Source organism: Pristis pectinata, chromosome 16 (genome assembly GCF_009764475.1).
Source record: "Pristis pectinata isolate sPriPec2 chromosome 16, sPriPec2.1.pri, whole genome shotgun sequence".
In the NCBI taxonomy this organism is placed as follows: Eukaryota; Metazoa; Chordata; class Chondrichthyes; order Rhinopristiformes; family Pristidae; genus Pristis; species Pristis pectinata.
The window spans coordinates 31,807,828-31,825,162 of NC_067420.1; the positions used below are offsets into that span (position 1 = coordinate 31,807,828).

Sequence of the window (17,335 nt, forward strand, 5' to 3'; positions counted from 1 at the left end):
GTAAAAAAACTTCTGAATTAAAAATAACATAAGGAAAAATATTAAGTTCTGAACTGGCAATCTATAGGCAAAATTTTGATACCATTTTTGGGGGATAATGAAGTGGCTTGGGTGAGTTGGACTTTAGCAAGTTAGTTATTTTAGCAGAAGAGATTTTACCTGGAGGATAATGAAAATACAATTTTAAGCATTTTAATTTGTAATGCTAATTGGCTTTTGTATGTATATACGTGACCATTTGAGCTAATGTTTTTGAGATTCAAACCTAAAGTTCATCTGAGAACTAAGCCTCATTTGTTCTAAAGATATATTAATTGTTCAGCAATAGCTCTGATTCTGTAAATGACCTTGTACATTTTGTTAACCATTTTATATTAAAGGCTACAAGTGCCAACCATTATTTTTCCCTTTTTAGATATATTTGAATATGTAGATTAAATCAGTAGTACATGAAAATAAATCACCCGCAGCTGAATTTGCACCTCGTCAGTCATTACACCTTTGTGACTTAAACTCTTGAACCCTATGCTAGATGCTCCAAAGTCTATATACAGCTTCCAATTTCTTTGTTACCTCGATTGTTTTAAATGCGTACCTTAGCTTTATTGATGGAACAGCTCAACTAATTGAGCTCCCTTAGCACCAGGTAGTCAAACCTCTTATTTTAAGATAGAAAACTAATTTGGATGATTCATAGTTTATTCTGTATCTCTGGAGGCTTTGCTATTCGTATCTTTTGCAAATAAAGTAGAACTTTGGACTTTCTGTTGAAAATGTCAGATGATTTAGTTGTGAAGTTCTCATTCTTTTCAATGCTATATTTCTCAAGTTTGCAGTGAAACTAAGATTAAATATTTTTATTCAAGAGCAGGATACAATTTAACATAACTCAGTCAAGGATCAAACATTTTTACGGTGTATTTTGTTGTATGTTTGTGCCTATTGTGTTTTAAAATTCGTATACCTTTTCAGGTAGTTTTTATTGCTCTTATTGACGGTGAGGCCTACATCACCTATGCCCCTCTGTGTTTTCATATATCTTGACATTTAAATAAAATTTAGTGTGTCTTGGAATCCTTTCACAAATCATATTCCATGTCATCAGTGAATCTTCCTTACTTTCAAAAGATCGTGAAGCAGGACATTGTTTTAGGTTTTAACTGCCAAGCAAATTAAGTAAACAGTAATAGAACAGGAGGTAGTATATTTTACAGTAGTTCAAATTAGTTAGCTACTTGTAATCAAACTGTAAACTTTTTGCTGCAGAAAATTATTTTTTTTCCCCATTGGCTTTGAAAGTCATGACTTAAATGATGATCTTATGCTCTAGTTCCTGGCACTCTAACCTGGGGTGGAAAAACGGGCAGACGTTGCAACAGTTATTGGGTCTTGTTAACTTAACCGTCAAGTTCAAAAGCAGCTACTGATCAAATACACTATGAAATCCATGCCCTGCTAGTTCAGGATAATCAACGTTGCTATCATTTTGTTAAGAGGTTAGCTGTCACCAGGAAAAGCCAAAGTACCAATCGCAATCTTAACTCATGAAAGCTTGGTTAAAGACGAGCTTTTTTGAAGCAGAGTTTGTTGATTCCTTAACTTTAACAAAGAAATTCTGTTAATTTCTTCAGACCACCCAAGGTCAGATTTGTGTCTGTATTTGCCATTAATATTTAATCTGCCACTTTAGATAGATCATCTTCTACATTAAACTGTTGTTTGATGTAAGTATTAATATAGGCAGCCCCATTGGGGGGTTGGGGGGGGGGGGGCGCGCGAGGGAGGAGGGAGATTTGGGTTCCTGAAAAACAATCCATGTCACAATTTTCCATCTTCTGCACGTGTCAAGAAACAAAAGTTGGAAAAAAAATAAATTTTGTGTTGACTTATTTACTTTCTCCCCCACATAAATTCTGTGAGAGTGAATTTTATGCCATATCTCCAGTTTTTGTGGAGAGATTTGTGAATTCTGTAAGGATGAATATCTGTTACCCGAACAGACTTAACTTGGGGATTGCCTGTAATAATGTACTTTTAAGTTTTAAAATAATAGATGGCTCTTTAGAGTAAAATTGAATTTGATATTTTACAATAAGTAAATATGCTTTGTTCCTTTTTAGGATCTGATTGCTCGTCTTGATGATTTGGGAGGTATTTATCTTCAGTTTGAGGAGGGGTTAGAGACCACAGCAATGTTTGTAGCTGCTACCTATAAGCTCTCTGACCATGCTGGAATGGAACCAGCAATCAAAGAGGTAAGCATGGTGAAGAAGAAACCAGCATATTGAAGAACAATGCGTAGTTCACTTGAAAAGAAAAGTCTATTGATAGTATTTTCAAAATGGTATGTACTTTTTGTGAAGACCCTGTCCATTTTTAATTTGCGTGCTATCGGAAGTAGTAGATTCGTTTAGAAGTATTCCCTACATGGAAAATGTATGTTTTTGGAGAATATATTTACAAATTAATATTTATAAAATGTCATTTCTTAACTATGCTTTCCCACCAAACCACTCCATTTCGTTTGGTATAGGGAAGAGCAACATGTCATCAGTAGCTCCAATCATTACAAAAGGCTGCATGCAGACCTAGAATCAGATCAAAATTGCTGTTGACATTCTTTTGTTATAATAGCAGTATCCTTTCCAGGCCTTCTAATGTAATTGGCCACACTATCTTCTAATATCTCTGTAATGTGATCCAGTTTGGTGGAATGGTACTTGCCTGATTCCATTTTTATCTATCCACTTAGAATATAGAACAGTACAGCACAGTACGGGCCCTTCAGCCCATGATGTTGTGTCAACCTACATATATAAACACCTACTCCCTGATCAATCTAGCCCTTCTCTCATACACAGCCCATAACCCTCCATTTTACCTACTTCCATGTGCCTATCTAAGAGTCTTTTTTAAATGTCCCTATTGTATCAGCCTCTACCACCACTCCTGGCAGTGCATTCCAGGCACCCACTATTCTCTGTGTAAAATAAAAAACAACAACAAAACAAAACCTACCTCTGACATCTCCCCTAAGCTTTCCTCCTCTGACCTTAAACTGATGTCCTCTGGTATCGGCCATTTTTGCCCTGGGGTAAAGGTGCTAGCTGTCCGCTCAATCTATGCCCCTCATAATTTTCTACACCTCTATCAAGCCGCCTCTCATCCTGCGTCACTCCAAAGAGAAAAGCCCTAGTTCCCTCAACCTTTCCTCATAAGAGATGCTCTCTAATCCAGGCAGCATCCTGGTAAATCTCCTCTGCACCCTCTCTAAAGCTTCCATATCCTTCTTATAATGAGGTAACAAGAACTGAACATAATATTCTAAGTGTGGTTTAACTAGAGTTTTATAGAGCTGCAACATTACCTTGTGGCTCTTGAACTCAATCCCCTGAATAATGAAGCCCAGCACACCATATGCCTTCTTAACCACCCTATCAACCTGTGTGGCAACTTTAAGGGATCGATGGACTTGGACCCTAAGATCCCTCTGTTTCTCCACACTGCTAAGAATCCTGCCATTAACCTTGTACTCCATCTTCAAGTTCTTTCTTCCAAAGTGTATCACTTCACACTTTTCTGAATTGAACTCTATCTGCCCTTCTCCACCCAACTCTGCATCCTGTCTATATCCCGTTGTAACCTTCGACAACCTACACTATCCACAACACCTCCAATCTTCGGGTCATCTGCAAGTGTAACTGCACTTGTAATCATCACCACCAGTGGCTTTTCATCACTTATCCTCGCCATTATCTCTGACCTCCAGCAATCTCCTCTTGGACTTCTCCTGTTTCTTATCTCCATTTTGCCCCCTGGCAAAATCGTCTGAAAACACATCATCATCCTATATCTGTACAATTATATCATGGACCGATTAACTCAAGAATTTCAAGAGTTATAGAGTTAAGTATTTGACTTGAGATTAAAAATTGTACACAAATTTTGTTATTCTAGATGATTGCTAATGATTTAATTGATCCTGTTCAATATTTTGGATGTACATAGAGAAATGCAGAATATGAACTCATTGATTCTGATCCTTTAAGATCACTATGAAACTAAAATATTGTCGATCAACTTTTGTGTATTATACGTCTGTATATCTGCAACATTCAGTTTTACTTTTTAAATTTCAGGATCAAGTCATTCAGCTGGTTAATGCTATTTTCAGTAAGAAATACTATGCCACACTGTCGGAGGCTTTCAGCATTGCCTGTGCGGCTGCAGCTTTGTCCCAGAATCATTATCACATTCCAGTTATTGTGGTACCTGAAGGATTAGCCTCTGTTTCCCATAAGAAGACCAATCTGAAGGTAATTTCTATTACATCTGTGTAACCTTGAATTAACTTAGTTCAACTTGAGTAACTGAAGTTTTACGTTCCATACAGCAAAATCTTTCTCTCACTCAGGTGTTAAAAAATTTGAATCTGCTTTTGGTATCTTCCCTGGTTTAATAGCCACATTTGTTGCCTTAATGATCCAAGCAACCTGGCCCTCAACAATTTGTACACAACTGTACTGAGAGTGAAATGATGCAACATCAATTTACCTTTATAACCTGAACCAGCTATCCATGCCTATTCTAAGTACATCTTCAGTTTCCTTAAACAGTAACCAAACAAGCATTTGGTAAGATAGGTCTGAGTGAGGAAAAATTTAGATGCTTTATTGGATGATTATACAAAGGAATGTTCTAATTCGATCTATATAATTTGTCTTCACTTAATGGACTGAATCTTACTGATCTAACTATATTCAGTCTCCCCATACAAGTACTTAATCTTGTTTGGATGTAGAGGGCTTAGCAAGACTTGGGTGGTAGCAGGCACTGTAGTCTGCACTAAAGTAGTCCCACCTAAGCACTCCTGAAAGCTATGATAGGTGGCAGACCCTGCTCCTTAGGCATCCCAGCTGTAAAAGTTGTGAGACATTTAACATTTCTAAATGTTTCCAATGTTCAGAAACATTAAAGACAATTTTAAATTAAGTAAATTGTTAATTTAATTAAGTTGGGTTTAAAAAAAGATAAAACCAATTTTTGCCTTCTATAGTAACGGTAAATGCTGGAATTGCTCATTACATCAGATAGCATCTGTAGTGGGAGAAAGAGTTAACATCTTAGACTGATGATCTTTTGCCAAACTATCTGACAAGGTCATCAACATGAAAAGTTAACTGTTTCTCTCTCCACTGTTGCTGTCAGCCCAGCTGAGTGTTTCTGGCATTTTCTATTTTTATTTCAGATTTCCATCATCTGAAGTTACTTGCTCTTCAGTTACACTGCCGCTGGATTCCATGTTGAGTCCAGCAATGGAGATTATTAATAGATGTAGCACTATGTTTAATTCAGTAAGTTGTGGACTTTTGCATTTGACAATGGTTGCCTGGAAGTTGATAGCTTGCTGCCTATTTAAAAGCTAAATGTTAATGGCCCAGGTCAGGGTCATCTCTCCAAATGCTCATCTTTACAGCTTGTCTCTTCTAGAAATTCAGCTCACACCCCCTTCCTTCTCTCTTAGCCCCACCCCCCGTCCCCCAACACCACCATCCCCTGCAATTTTTCTCCCTTTTCATATGGTTTGTAACATTTGGGATAGAAATTAATCCTTTGTTGCTTGTGCTGAACACAGGTTCAAGCGTTCTGAGCAGCTACTGCTACTATAAATAAACATTTACCCCAGCTGATGAGGGAATAATGTCCCACTGGATTCAAAATTGTTTGTTCATAAGTTGAGCTAATAAATTGCTTGTTAGCATCTAGGGATAACTTCTTTAGCAAATAAACCACCTGCCATCTGACTATTGTTTTTTTAAAAAAAGTACTTCTGCTGAAAAGGAAAGTACATCAAGGTGTTAACACAAGGCTGTGATATTTGAGTATAGAGATTAAAGTGAGCTATCCTATAAAAGCATCATCTATAGAAATGCAGGAAATTGTATTAGCTAGCTTTGTATTAATTAAAGTCATATAAGAACTATTTTGTTTTTGAGATATTCATATCCATGTGTGATTTTTAACATAAAGGTAGATATAATTGGGTATTTATTCTCCAAAAAATTGACTCTGATTGTTGAATCACAGAATCACAATGTCAGAGACAAAGATCATGTGGCACATTAGTCTTTGCTGACTCCCTGAAGAGCAATTTAGTCAGTCCCACTCCCTGATTCTTCTCTATGGCTGCAAATTATCTTCCCATCAGTGAAGTGAATATTCAGATCCCATTTGAAAAGTATGTTTGATTCGGCCACCTCATGGGCAAAAAGTTCCAGATCATCATCAATCTGCACTCTTTAAAACTACCTTTAGTCACATCCTTTTCAAACTCCCTTATATTTTTCTCATCATGTGACCTTAAAGTTTGATGGAAACAGCTTTTCTCAATTTCTTGATAGGGTGGCAGAGTGAAGCAGCATTTAGCACAGCTGTCTAGCAGCTCTAGGGGTCTGGGTTCGACCCTGGCCTCATTTACAAGTTCTTCCCATGACCACCTGGGTTTCTGGCGCATGCTGAGGTCTTCTCCACGTTCCAGAGACTTGCTGGTACAGTAATTGGCTACTGTAAATTACCCCCTAGTGATGGTAGGAGGCAAAAGAATCAAAGGGCAGTTGATGGGTATTTGAGAGAGCAAGTTGCTGGTGTTCAGGGAAATAAGAAATAGGGAATAGGATTGATTTGATTGCTCTGCTGGGACTAAATGGTGTCTTTCTGTGTTGTAACAAGTAAGTAACTTCATCATGATCTTGTACTTTTCAGTGTCGTTTCAAAGGTGGCCATCTCCAGTTTCTCCTTTCTAACTTTGGTGTCAAAATTGTTCATCCCTGAAACAACATGGTCAATTCCTTTTGCGCTCTCTTCAGGGCATGAAGATTACAGCCTCAGTAGAATCAAAATAAAATTACAGTGGAAACTATAATTTTGACATGATAGCAACATAAGGCCGCCCAGTCTTTTTGCCTCATGAAATTTAAGGCAAATTTTGGGGGAACAACCCTAGATGAGAACCTTGCCATCTCAACTAATTTTGGAGCAACATTGAGGCTGATTAGAAAGGAACTGATGAATTTAGACCACTCTTTGGGTCAAAGAATTATGGGCACCTGGAGGATCAAAATCACTTTTTACGCTTCAGAAAGAATGTGTGAAAATGGAAAAGAAAAAAATAATAAATTTGTGAAGTTATGCTAATTACTTTTTCCATTGATTTTTAAAGAGTGTGGATTCATCTGCCAGATGACTCATCATTTAGGTGCTTTGCAGTTTTTTGTTCAGAAACTGTGTAACTATTTCATGAATGCAGAGAAGGAATTAGACTTGTTCAAGTCACTAAACAAAATGTAGTGTTTTTATGAAGTGAATATTTTGAATTGCAGTTCTCTCATTCTGGTAGTTGGAAAGAAATAGTAAATTTAACAGTAACAACTAATGACCTGTTTCACGAAAATTCATTTGGCTTTTAGCTTCAGCAAATAGTGGTCAACAGGAGCAGTTGCATTTGCAGAACCCTGTTTACTCTAGATGTTAACATAAACCATTTTTCATACAAGAAAAGTAACCATAGTGTGGCACCTGAAAGATGAGGGGAAAAAAGTTCAAGTTACTTTGATTATAGCATTTAATTGAAATTCATCTTCTATGCCCTTAACAAGTGGGGTTTGTATTGTCTTAGAGCTATGATATATTTTAAGAAGCAGCAACTTGTTTTTGGCAGCTGGCAGGAATCTTTGATTGCATTTGTGATGATAAATCTGAAAGTGTTGTTAGCTTTTACTTCATTTATTTCCACTGCTTTTTTTTTCCAGTTGCGTGTAATGAATGTCATGTCCCAGAGTCTGACTTCAGCTGATGTTCAGCTTGAATATGCCAAGTCTGTATTGACGAAAAGTACAATTCTTCAGGAATCATCCTTTACTTTGAACGGGTAAGAATGAGACTTTGTGACATATGCATACAGAAACTTTTATTGGCCTCTCTGGATGATCTGAAATGATTCATACTAATTATCTTTATATCAAGTTGAGGGGTTTGATAATTTTTCAGTTTTCTGTCTAAATCTCTATTTATAGAAGGTTATCCCATAACATTGAATTTCATGAGAGAGAGAGAGAGTAAAATATACTGGCAATGGATATGGTAATTGCTGCAATATAACATTTGAGGAATCTTGTATCATAGCTAAAAGGGTTTTGTATATTTGGCATCCATGCAATCTGTAGTGGCAAGCCTGAGCATCTAATTGCCTGACACTTTAATTATCCATACCACTTCCACAATGACATACCTATCTGTAACCTCTTGCACTGTTTCAATTCACTCTTAATTTCTCCACACACACACACTCCTGACCTTTGCTATTTCTAGCATTCTCTTTCTTGGGGTCTCAGCAACTTCTGATCAGCATTTCACGGCTTTTACATGGTCATTTGTTTGTTTTTCTTGCTCCCTAACTGCCATAATTAATCTCTCAACTAGATGGCTCCACAAAAAGTGGCAGCGCCTCAGCAACCCTGTTCTCAGCCGATCAGAGGTTCATTTTATCCTATCCATCTTTCCCCTACCCTCTCTGCAACTTGTTTCCTTGCTTTTCCAGTCCAGATGAAGGGTCTTCGGCTTTAAGTGATGATTCTGTTTTTCTTTCCACAGATGCTGCCTGGCCTGATGTGTGTTTCTAGCATTTTCTCTCTTTATTTCAGTTTTCCATCACCTGCAGTTTTTGATTTTCAGTTTGCACGTTCGGCATCTGTTGCATCTGATCTAAAAGTCTTTGGCAACATTTTGATAATCTTGACTGCCATGTCACAAATCCAAAAGCATGTTGACTTGAATCACCTTTTGTTTTTATCCATAAAGTTAGTGTATTGTTATTATTGTGTTCTTCCTTGAAAAGAAGGTAGTATTAGTTGCTGACTTTAAACCTTTCCACCAAGATCTGGTATCTGTCATAAGTTGTTAGAGCTCAGATCTTGGAAATTCCCTGGTTTCCAGCAACATTAATGCCATCAAGCTGGCTAAGCAGAAGAATTCTCAGTTTTACAGGGTACAAAATAAAGATCAAAGTGTACACTAGAAACTTAGTTTATTTTGAAATTTGTTTTGAAATATTTGAGGGAATTACAATTCACACAAGTTATTGTAGGGCTACATAGATTGCTAAGCAGCAGTTAAGACATAATATACCATTTTTAAAAAAAGATGAGCCTCATGTTATAAAACGTAACATTTTCAAGGTATTCTGTGCTAGGAATGGTTTGATAATATGGAATTTTGGGGATTGTGCTGTGGTTGGTGGTGAAACAGCACACCATGTGGAGGAGCATGGAGTCACTGAATGACTGCTACATTTTTGTTATCAACAGTGCAAGTCTTTCCTCTAGAAATTGTTGTCAGTTTCTTGGTGCAATGGTAGCATTTCTTTGTGAACTTGCAAAATCCAGGCCATATGATATTTGTTTTTAATACTGGTACACTGCTAGATTTAATCAGAGCTTTATTTATTCCCTTCATTGAAATACTTCTCATGGAATATGTCTTAAAAATGGCAAACCCTTGACTCAAGCCTTTTCCATGGCCCTTAGAGTTGAACAGAATGTGCCTTGCCCATTTTGCAGTTTGTTCTTTATGCACGTGCAATGGAATATTGAGATGTAGGTTCAATATCTGCAACTCTAAGTTCTTAACCTGATGCATTAACCTTGTGGTAGGCATCAATAAAAGGTCATAATCAGTATCTGTTGCATCTTTTCTTTGGTTTAACAGTAAATTAGCACATCAACTGAGGTTGCAGGTCACCTGGCTGCTCTAGTCTTGGAATGGTGTGTGGGATAAAGTAGTTGTCTAATGCACAGAAAACACTAATTTTTCCAAAAAAAAATTGCCTTTTTCAGAGTGCATGTACACAATTTTGCTGTTCTATTGGAACCACTTTGTTTTGAAACAGGAAAGGCAAAAGATTCCTGTGGATAGCACACATCAGTAATTCTTAATTCTGTAAGTTGATGTTTTACCTGATATGACCTTTAAATATTCATTGACACGTAATTTTATGTTTTTCAATAGTGATCTCTTTGAATTGAATTTAATGGAGGCAAAGCCACCAAGCGGATATTATGATTTCTCTATCATTGTGGAAGGTGATAACAGATTTAGGGGAAATCATGTGGAGGTATGTGCACCTTTTTAAAAGGTACTGCATGCAATAATTTCTTTTTTCTAAAAAAAAGTATGAAAGAGACTTAAGGCATTTACTTCTAAATAGAGTGTAATTTGTACACATTCCAGTCTCCAAGATTGTTTACAAGCCCAGCTCTACTCCCAAGCTGTGTTACTTGACCCCAACTCTATACCTTTCCCATGTTGTACAAGGTATTGGCCACCACACCATCATCTTTCCTTTTCGCCTTGCATCCTGACCCATGGTACACTTGTAGAATTTATTTGAGACTAATTTCAGATCTTTGACTCTGCCTTTTGTGCCCCATACACCAGTCGTCTCCCAGGTTTCTTTCTAATAATTCTCACCCCTATTTTCCTCCAACCAGAGTCCATTGCCTTCACTCTCAGATGTGTGGTTTAGCATTTTCTGTGTAAAAATTCTCTGCCTATTTAGGTCACCGTTTCTGGCCCAACTTGTGTTGTCTCTTGCTATGTACCTCGTGCTATAAATAATGGCAAGAATGGCAGTTGACAACATCAAACCAGCATGTGTAGGCTAAATGGAGCAGTTTGAAAATAAAAGAATGAAGAGATATGTGTACCAACAATGAATTCTCTTCCATTTTATCTATTTAGTAACTTTTTTCTTGTTCTGATTTCAAAGTATAAACATTAACATTTTATTTGAATCTAGCTGAAAATCAAAGTTGCCACTGAAGTTGGGATCACAAATGTTGATGTTTCCATTGTTGACAAAGATCAGAGCATTGCACCAAAGACCACAAGGTAAAGAAACCAATTATGTTTATTGAAATATTTTGAAAATGGTAGCTTTTCTAGAATGTCTAATAGAGCTTATGAATTTTATATATATATATATATATATACATAAAAATATAAATAAAATACTCATTTGAAAATATTCTTAGTATCACTTTCAATATTTATCCTATTAGGGTGATTTATCCAGCACAAGCCAAGGGTGTCATTACTGCTGATAGTCATCAGAGCTTCGCCTTATCTTTCCAGTTGGTTGACGTAAACACTGGAGTTGAGCTTACTCCACATCAAGTACGTACTGTACACTTCTGCCTTTCTCTATACGTGTTTTAAAAAGGTACCTTGTTATAGAGTCTTTGGGCCAGATCTTGCTTACCCAGACTTGCCCCCTATCTCCCTAAAACCACCCTTGCCCAGAATTGCCGCCAATGGTACTAAGTCCATCCATACATTGATTCCAAGGGGAATTCTCTCTGGCCCTTCACATTCAAGATTCTGGTAGTGGGATTTCGGCAATGTCATGGCTTCCAATTGCACACCAAGGAAGCCCTGCCACTAAATTTTGACAGCCAAAAAAGGCTCTTGCACCATCATTGTGAGCTGTTGTTTTGAAAAAGTTTTAATTTTCACATCTTACATTATTAAATATTGGGGTGTATTGTAAATGTTGTATGTTTTAGACTTTTGTGCGGCTGTACAATCAGAAGACTGAACAGGAAGTGGTGTTTGTGGCTGAACCAGATAGTAAAAATGTATACAAGTTTGACCTGGATGTGATGGAAAGAAAGTCTGAATTTAATTCGGTCTCTGGAACCTATTCCCTCTTTTTGATAATTGGAGATGCAACACTTGAAAACCCAATTTTGTGGCATTTGGTGAGTTTGTTTTTCCATTGAACGTTCTTTACATTTTTGAAATGTTTAATATTTCAAATAATGGAGGTGGCTAATGCATGCTTTTAAGTGACTTGGAATTTGTTCAATGCATCATTGGAGTCCTTTGGCTTTTTTTAAATAAAATTGTGCTCCCTGTGCCTTTTTTGGTGCTGAATTTTTCACTGAAGTGATTCAAAGTAATGGCTTCATCACAGTATGGTAAGTATATGCTCCTAATTTCATTTAGTTAATTTGCCACGTACTGACATTGTTACATAAAGATCTTCTGAATTAGCAACACATGGGATGAAAACCCCACAGTTTTTGCTTTCTAAAATACACCACTATTCTATCAACCCTTGTGCAGGTGCACAATTTTAATTTTGTATTTAAAGCAAGAAATTGAGATTGAATATGACCAATAACATTGAAAGTTTCTTTGACTCCTTCATGCTTCAAGTTTCAGCAAGTTTCATTCATTGAAGCCAGCATGATATTGAACTCTCTAAGTATTGATTTGTCATTAAAGATGATTCAGGATTTGAACATTCTGCTTAAAAGGGCCCAGAAGAGTGTTCACAAGTCCTTAACACTGGGAAAACTGAAACGTTCAATGATTTGAGGTAGTCAGAGCTGAATCTAATTGTATTCTAGTGGTGGATGAGTAGCTTGGTGTATCCATTATGGATGAGAAATTTCTGAAAAAGAAACAGCAATTCTAGAATTAGTGTCCTAGCTGCTGTGGTAATTTTTTAAAAAACAGAACAATATTGTTGAGGTGGTAGCAATAGTAAGGGTTTAAAAAAAATTTTCTAATACTAATTACAGTAATATTCATGAGAATTTGTAACACGATCTGTTTTGCTTAACACAATTCTAATGAGATGACGAGTCCAGGAGAATCCTATTCTAACATATTTGTTTATCATAACTCTCAATTCAATATGTTTATAATTTAGCTGTATGTATTCTAACATATTCAATAGAAACTAGAAAGAAATTATGTTAAGAAACTAACCACTTTAATACCAGGGTATCTGTTGTGCTGCTTGCCTATTAAAATATTTGGAATATTGCAGAGGAACCATTATAATTGTTTAGGTCCAAGTAAAAGAGAAGTATATGTTGTTACTGTAAATTAATGGGCCAAATCTTCCTAGACCTGGTGCACCATCCATGGTCCCTGCCTACAGACACTCGTGAAGGGTTGATCTCACAACGTCTCCAACTCAAGAACAAGGATTGACTAGATATCCAAAGACTAAATTTGACTTAGTCTTAAGTAATTTTTAAACTAAAGTTAATAGAAAAAATTGAAGAATTATATAACTAACCATTTATGCAAGGCCAAGAATCCCCATGGAAATGAATGGAATCTCCAATCATCCTCCAGATCTGACTTTGGACTAGGTTCAGAGTAATGATTTTTTGCAGTGTAATGTTAGGGATTCTCAGCAAGACTGGGCTCTGCTTCTGGGTCCCATGTCTGTCCATGTAAATACAAGAATTGGTTGCATTGGACTGGTTAAATGCAAGTAGTTTCCTTTGGACGTACCAGTCACAGCCATGAAACAACCAAGGCTTTTAAGATTTTCTTAGCATAAATTGTATGTCTTAACACAGAAAAATCTCTTTTATTTTCATGACTGTTGTAGGCCGATGTTGTAATTAAGTTTCCTGATGAGGAGGCACCAACCCCAGTACAATCTCGGAATCTCTTTGCCCCCAAGCCTGAAATTCGGGTAAGTACTTGTGTGAGACTAAACTGCAAATAATGGGTGGTGTTCTTATAACATTTTGTCCAGGCAAAAATATTACATTTCTAATGCTGGAAATACAATATAAAATACCAGAAATGCTCGGGTCAGATAGCATGTGCAGAGAAAAAAATGTTAACTGTGGGTCAACCTTGATGATGACCTTTTTGCAGATGCTGTAAGACGTGTTGAATATTTGCAGTATTTCAGTCTGGGTATTATACATGCTGGAGTAACAGTATGCTTTACACTACAGGGAATACTTCATGCCAGGCAGTTAACATTCATGAATTGCATTAACAACATGACTCATACCACATGTAGTGCCACTCTTGAGGTTATTTTGCATTTCATTGATATGTCATGTTTGGTAAGGGCAGACAAGTTTACAATGATGACACCAAAGCTAGTCAATCTGTCAATTTAACTTCTGCTTTACAGTGGACTTGCCTGTAACTTTGAAGCCACGTAATGACCAACAGGAGTAGTATAAAACAAATATGTATTAGGAAGGCTCCCCAACTCTAAAAATGTACTGCCTCATTTTTAATGCTTCTCGGTATTAAATTGCATTTGCCATTTTCCACGACGGTTATTTTGCCATCTTTCCACATGGTGTTTTGCAAATGTAAATTGCATTACTTGTCATCTTTAATTTGTGCACCCATAAATTGCAAGATTGCAAATTATTCCTGTACACAGTTCAATAAACTAGATTTAAGAAGGTAAAGGTAATTAATTTATAGAAGTTTGGTATATTACATAAAATTATTGACTTCAAGTATGGCAAGTCATTGACTTATAATTCCACGTGAATTATATATCCATACTTACTCAAATTGCAACGTTTTCTTCTAGTTACTCCCTGTGCCAAAGCATTCCATGATATATATTTGCTTAATGGGATTTGTTGTAAATCATCTTCACTTTTACTAGCTGCTACAAACTAATGAGCCCTCAGAATTCTCCGAACAAATGATCTTTCTCCCTTTGCATTATCAAAATTCACTTTACAGTTTTCTAAGTATTTCCAGTAGAGCAGTGAATATAATCCCAATTTCTCATGTCTCTCTACATAACTGTCTGTAATTGCTTATCCCTGCCATCATTCTGGTCAATCTGTACTACTTGTTCTGTGGTTTTGATAGCTTTTCATTTTGTTAGTGGAAATTTCCCATTGCTTTTACTTTTTTTTTATTCAATGTCCTGGTGTATAAAACTAAAGTGCCTTTTAGCCTTTTAAAGCTGTAATCTGCATGCTTTCTCAATTCTAGATAATTGTGAATTCAAAACACAGAAACTTGTTCATTCATTCCCTTCAATTTATTTACATTTTAGTTTATAGCCATCTCACATTTAAGACTAAAATGCATCTTAAGTCTGTCTACCAGTTCAAATAACTTGCCACCTTTTTACTTGGCACTTCGGAATGTTCTACCCACAAAATTTTAATTTTGTACTTTCCAACCTTAACTACAACTCCTAATTTGTTTGGAGTCCCCTCCTCAGTCCACTAATCACCTCTGGCACCTGTCTTACCACTTCCCCACTCCTCTTTATACTTGCCATCTCCCCTTCACTCCTGATGCAGGGTTTTAACCCGAAGTGTCGACAGTTCCTGCCCTCCCCCCCCCCCACCCCCCGCAGATGCTGCTCAACCACTGAGTTCTTCCAGCAGGTTGTCTGTTGCTCCATCTATAAGTTCCATCTATAAGTTCCAGGACACTCCCACTCCTCCATAAAAGGGAACAGACTGGTACTTGGAATATGCCCTCTTCTGGAATTCACATGGTGTGGTCATTGGCAATCTTGTTGTTGACCAACTTTTCTCATCCACTGGATTCAAGGGCTACAGGAGCCAGTTCTCCTTTTACATCCATTCCTTTCTGTCTAACTCTCCTTTTGCTACTCACGCATTCTGAGCCATGTATGTGTTATTTCTTCAACTTCTCTCGTTCTAGGTCATTTTCCTCTACTTGCTGCTACTTAATCATCCTTTGTTCTATACAAAACACTGAAGACATTTCTATAATATTTTTCTTTACCTATCCATACCTTCAGTCCTTTATTCCATAAGTTTTTAAATGCTCTCTTCTTTAATGTGCTTCCTCTCTTGAAGAAAGATCTTAAAAACTGAATCATTGACTTCTGTTTTTCACTTCAACACCTGACCTGTATTTCATTTTTTTATATAGTTTCTCATTCTGCTCCCACTCCTTTCTTTATTGCACCCCATTCACTGACCTCATCTTGTCTTGCTGACCAGCTCATCCCTCGTAATACAACATACATGTTTTCTTTGCTTAATCTTTTAACCATGTAACTATGTTTCCAGGCTCTTAATAATCAAAACTGTGAATATTAGGGAAGAGGAGACTATCAAAGCATTTAATTGATGTTGTTTACACTTTTCTAAATAGCAGTGCAGGTCAAGACTTGAATTAGGATCAGTCATAGGAAGTAAATGTACTTATTGTTTTAACTTTGATTTATACTCTTTTACATGATTTAGCGGCAACATGGTAAATGATCTTTTAACCCCATTTGTTTTTATGCGGTAATCTTTTAAACATGATTTCTCTGCAGCATCTCTTTAGGGAACCTGAAAAGAAGCCACCAATTGCAGTCTCCAATACTTTCACTGCCCTTGTTTTAGCACCCCTCCTGCTGCTGATAATTCTGGTAAGTCAGTTTTTAAGATAGTTGCTGGGAATGACTGGAATTTTGATTACAGCAATGTCTATTCAATGTAATCTTTTCCCATTTTATTGCTATTGGTTAACTACAGCTCTGACTATAATGTGAACAATTTTCCTGTACAATTTGAAATTCAGTCATTTGGCAACTTAAAGCACATCTTCCTTTTTGATTTTCATTTTTTCCCTATTTTCTCTGGCTGTTCCAAGGAAACAGTAAAAAGTGGAGATGACATTGATGTTGGCATCTAGAATTGCAATTAAGTTTGAACCCAGACATGGAATCATATGGGTATCACATCTAAACCTGTTCATGCCCTTACCAAATATGTAGATGTGCACTTACCACCTTACACCTTCTAGAATGGTGATCAGATATGGCTGACTGATCTTCTACCTTTCCTCAGATCCTTGATGTTTGTTTTTAAAAAACACACAAAAATAAAAATAGTTATGAAGCCCTGTAGTGAATACCTACTCCAAGAATTGATATCTGATCCTAATTGTTTTAATAGCTAGTACTGGGCATTTCAGTAGTAAAACCACAATTGGGATCAGACAAATATGATCTGTCCCATTTTCTGTGGAAGAGATGTCAATAGGTTAATAATTATTAGTGAATCATCAACCTGGTGATGAGGGCCAGGAATGATTGGTGATGCCAAACCTTACAAATCAGCTGCTATGCCTTCCTACCTCTCTCTTGGAGTGGGGGAGGAAAAAGAAAAATCAGTTCACAACAAAAGTAAGTTTGACTTTTTGGGGTGAAGTATTCAAATACTTTGAAATTAGTTTCAAGTAACATCTTGAAATGTCATCGTATTCTGCGAAGAAGGGTCTAGTAAATGGAGTCCACAATGTCCTCTGTAAAAATTGGGTTATTTATGCTCTGAACTTCATGACCATTAAACTTGTCTTCCAAAAGCCATTTATTCAACAACATGGCATATTGTGAATTATTCTTTTCAGCGTAATGTCCAGAAGAGTAGTGTAAATGCAGTTTTCAATATCTTGACACACATTCTATCAAAATGGCAAAAGAATGACTGGTGTTTGAGAGAGATGACTA

At 36.7% G+C, this 17,335-nt stretch overlaps 1 protein-coding gene across 2 annotated transcripts in view; it reads left to right on the top strand.

Moving 5' to 3' along the window:
• Positions 1–17,335, top strand: part of rpn2 (ribophorin II) — a 43,436-nt gene that overhangs the window by 11,999 nt on the left and 14,102 nt on the right. For both annotated transcript variants that reach the window (XM_052031160.1, XM_052031159.1), the window contains exons 6-14: positions 2,121–2,255; positions 4,140–4,316; positions 7,809–7,927; positions 10,063–10,168; positions 10,853–10,944; positions 11,115–11,229; positions 11,619–11,813; positions 13,469–13,555; positions 16,157–16,252. In XM_052031160.1, coding sequence (XP_051887120.1) covers positions 2,121–2,255; positions 4,140–4,316; positions 7,809–7,927; positions 10,063–10,168; positions 10,853–10,944; positions 11,115–11,229; positions 11,619–11,813; positions 13,469–13,555; positions 16,157–16,252 — 1,122 coding nt within the window. The remainder of the gene's footprint in view (positions 1–2,120; positions 2,256–4,139; positions 4,317–7,808; positions 7,928–10,062; positions 10,169–10,852; positions 10,945–11,114; positions 11,230–11,618; positions 11,814–13,468; positions 13,556–16,156; positions 16,253–17,335) is intronic.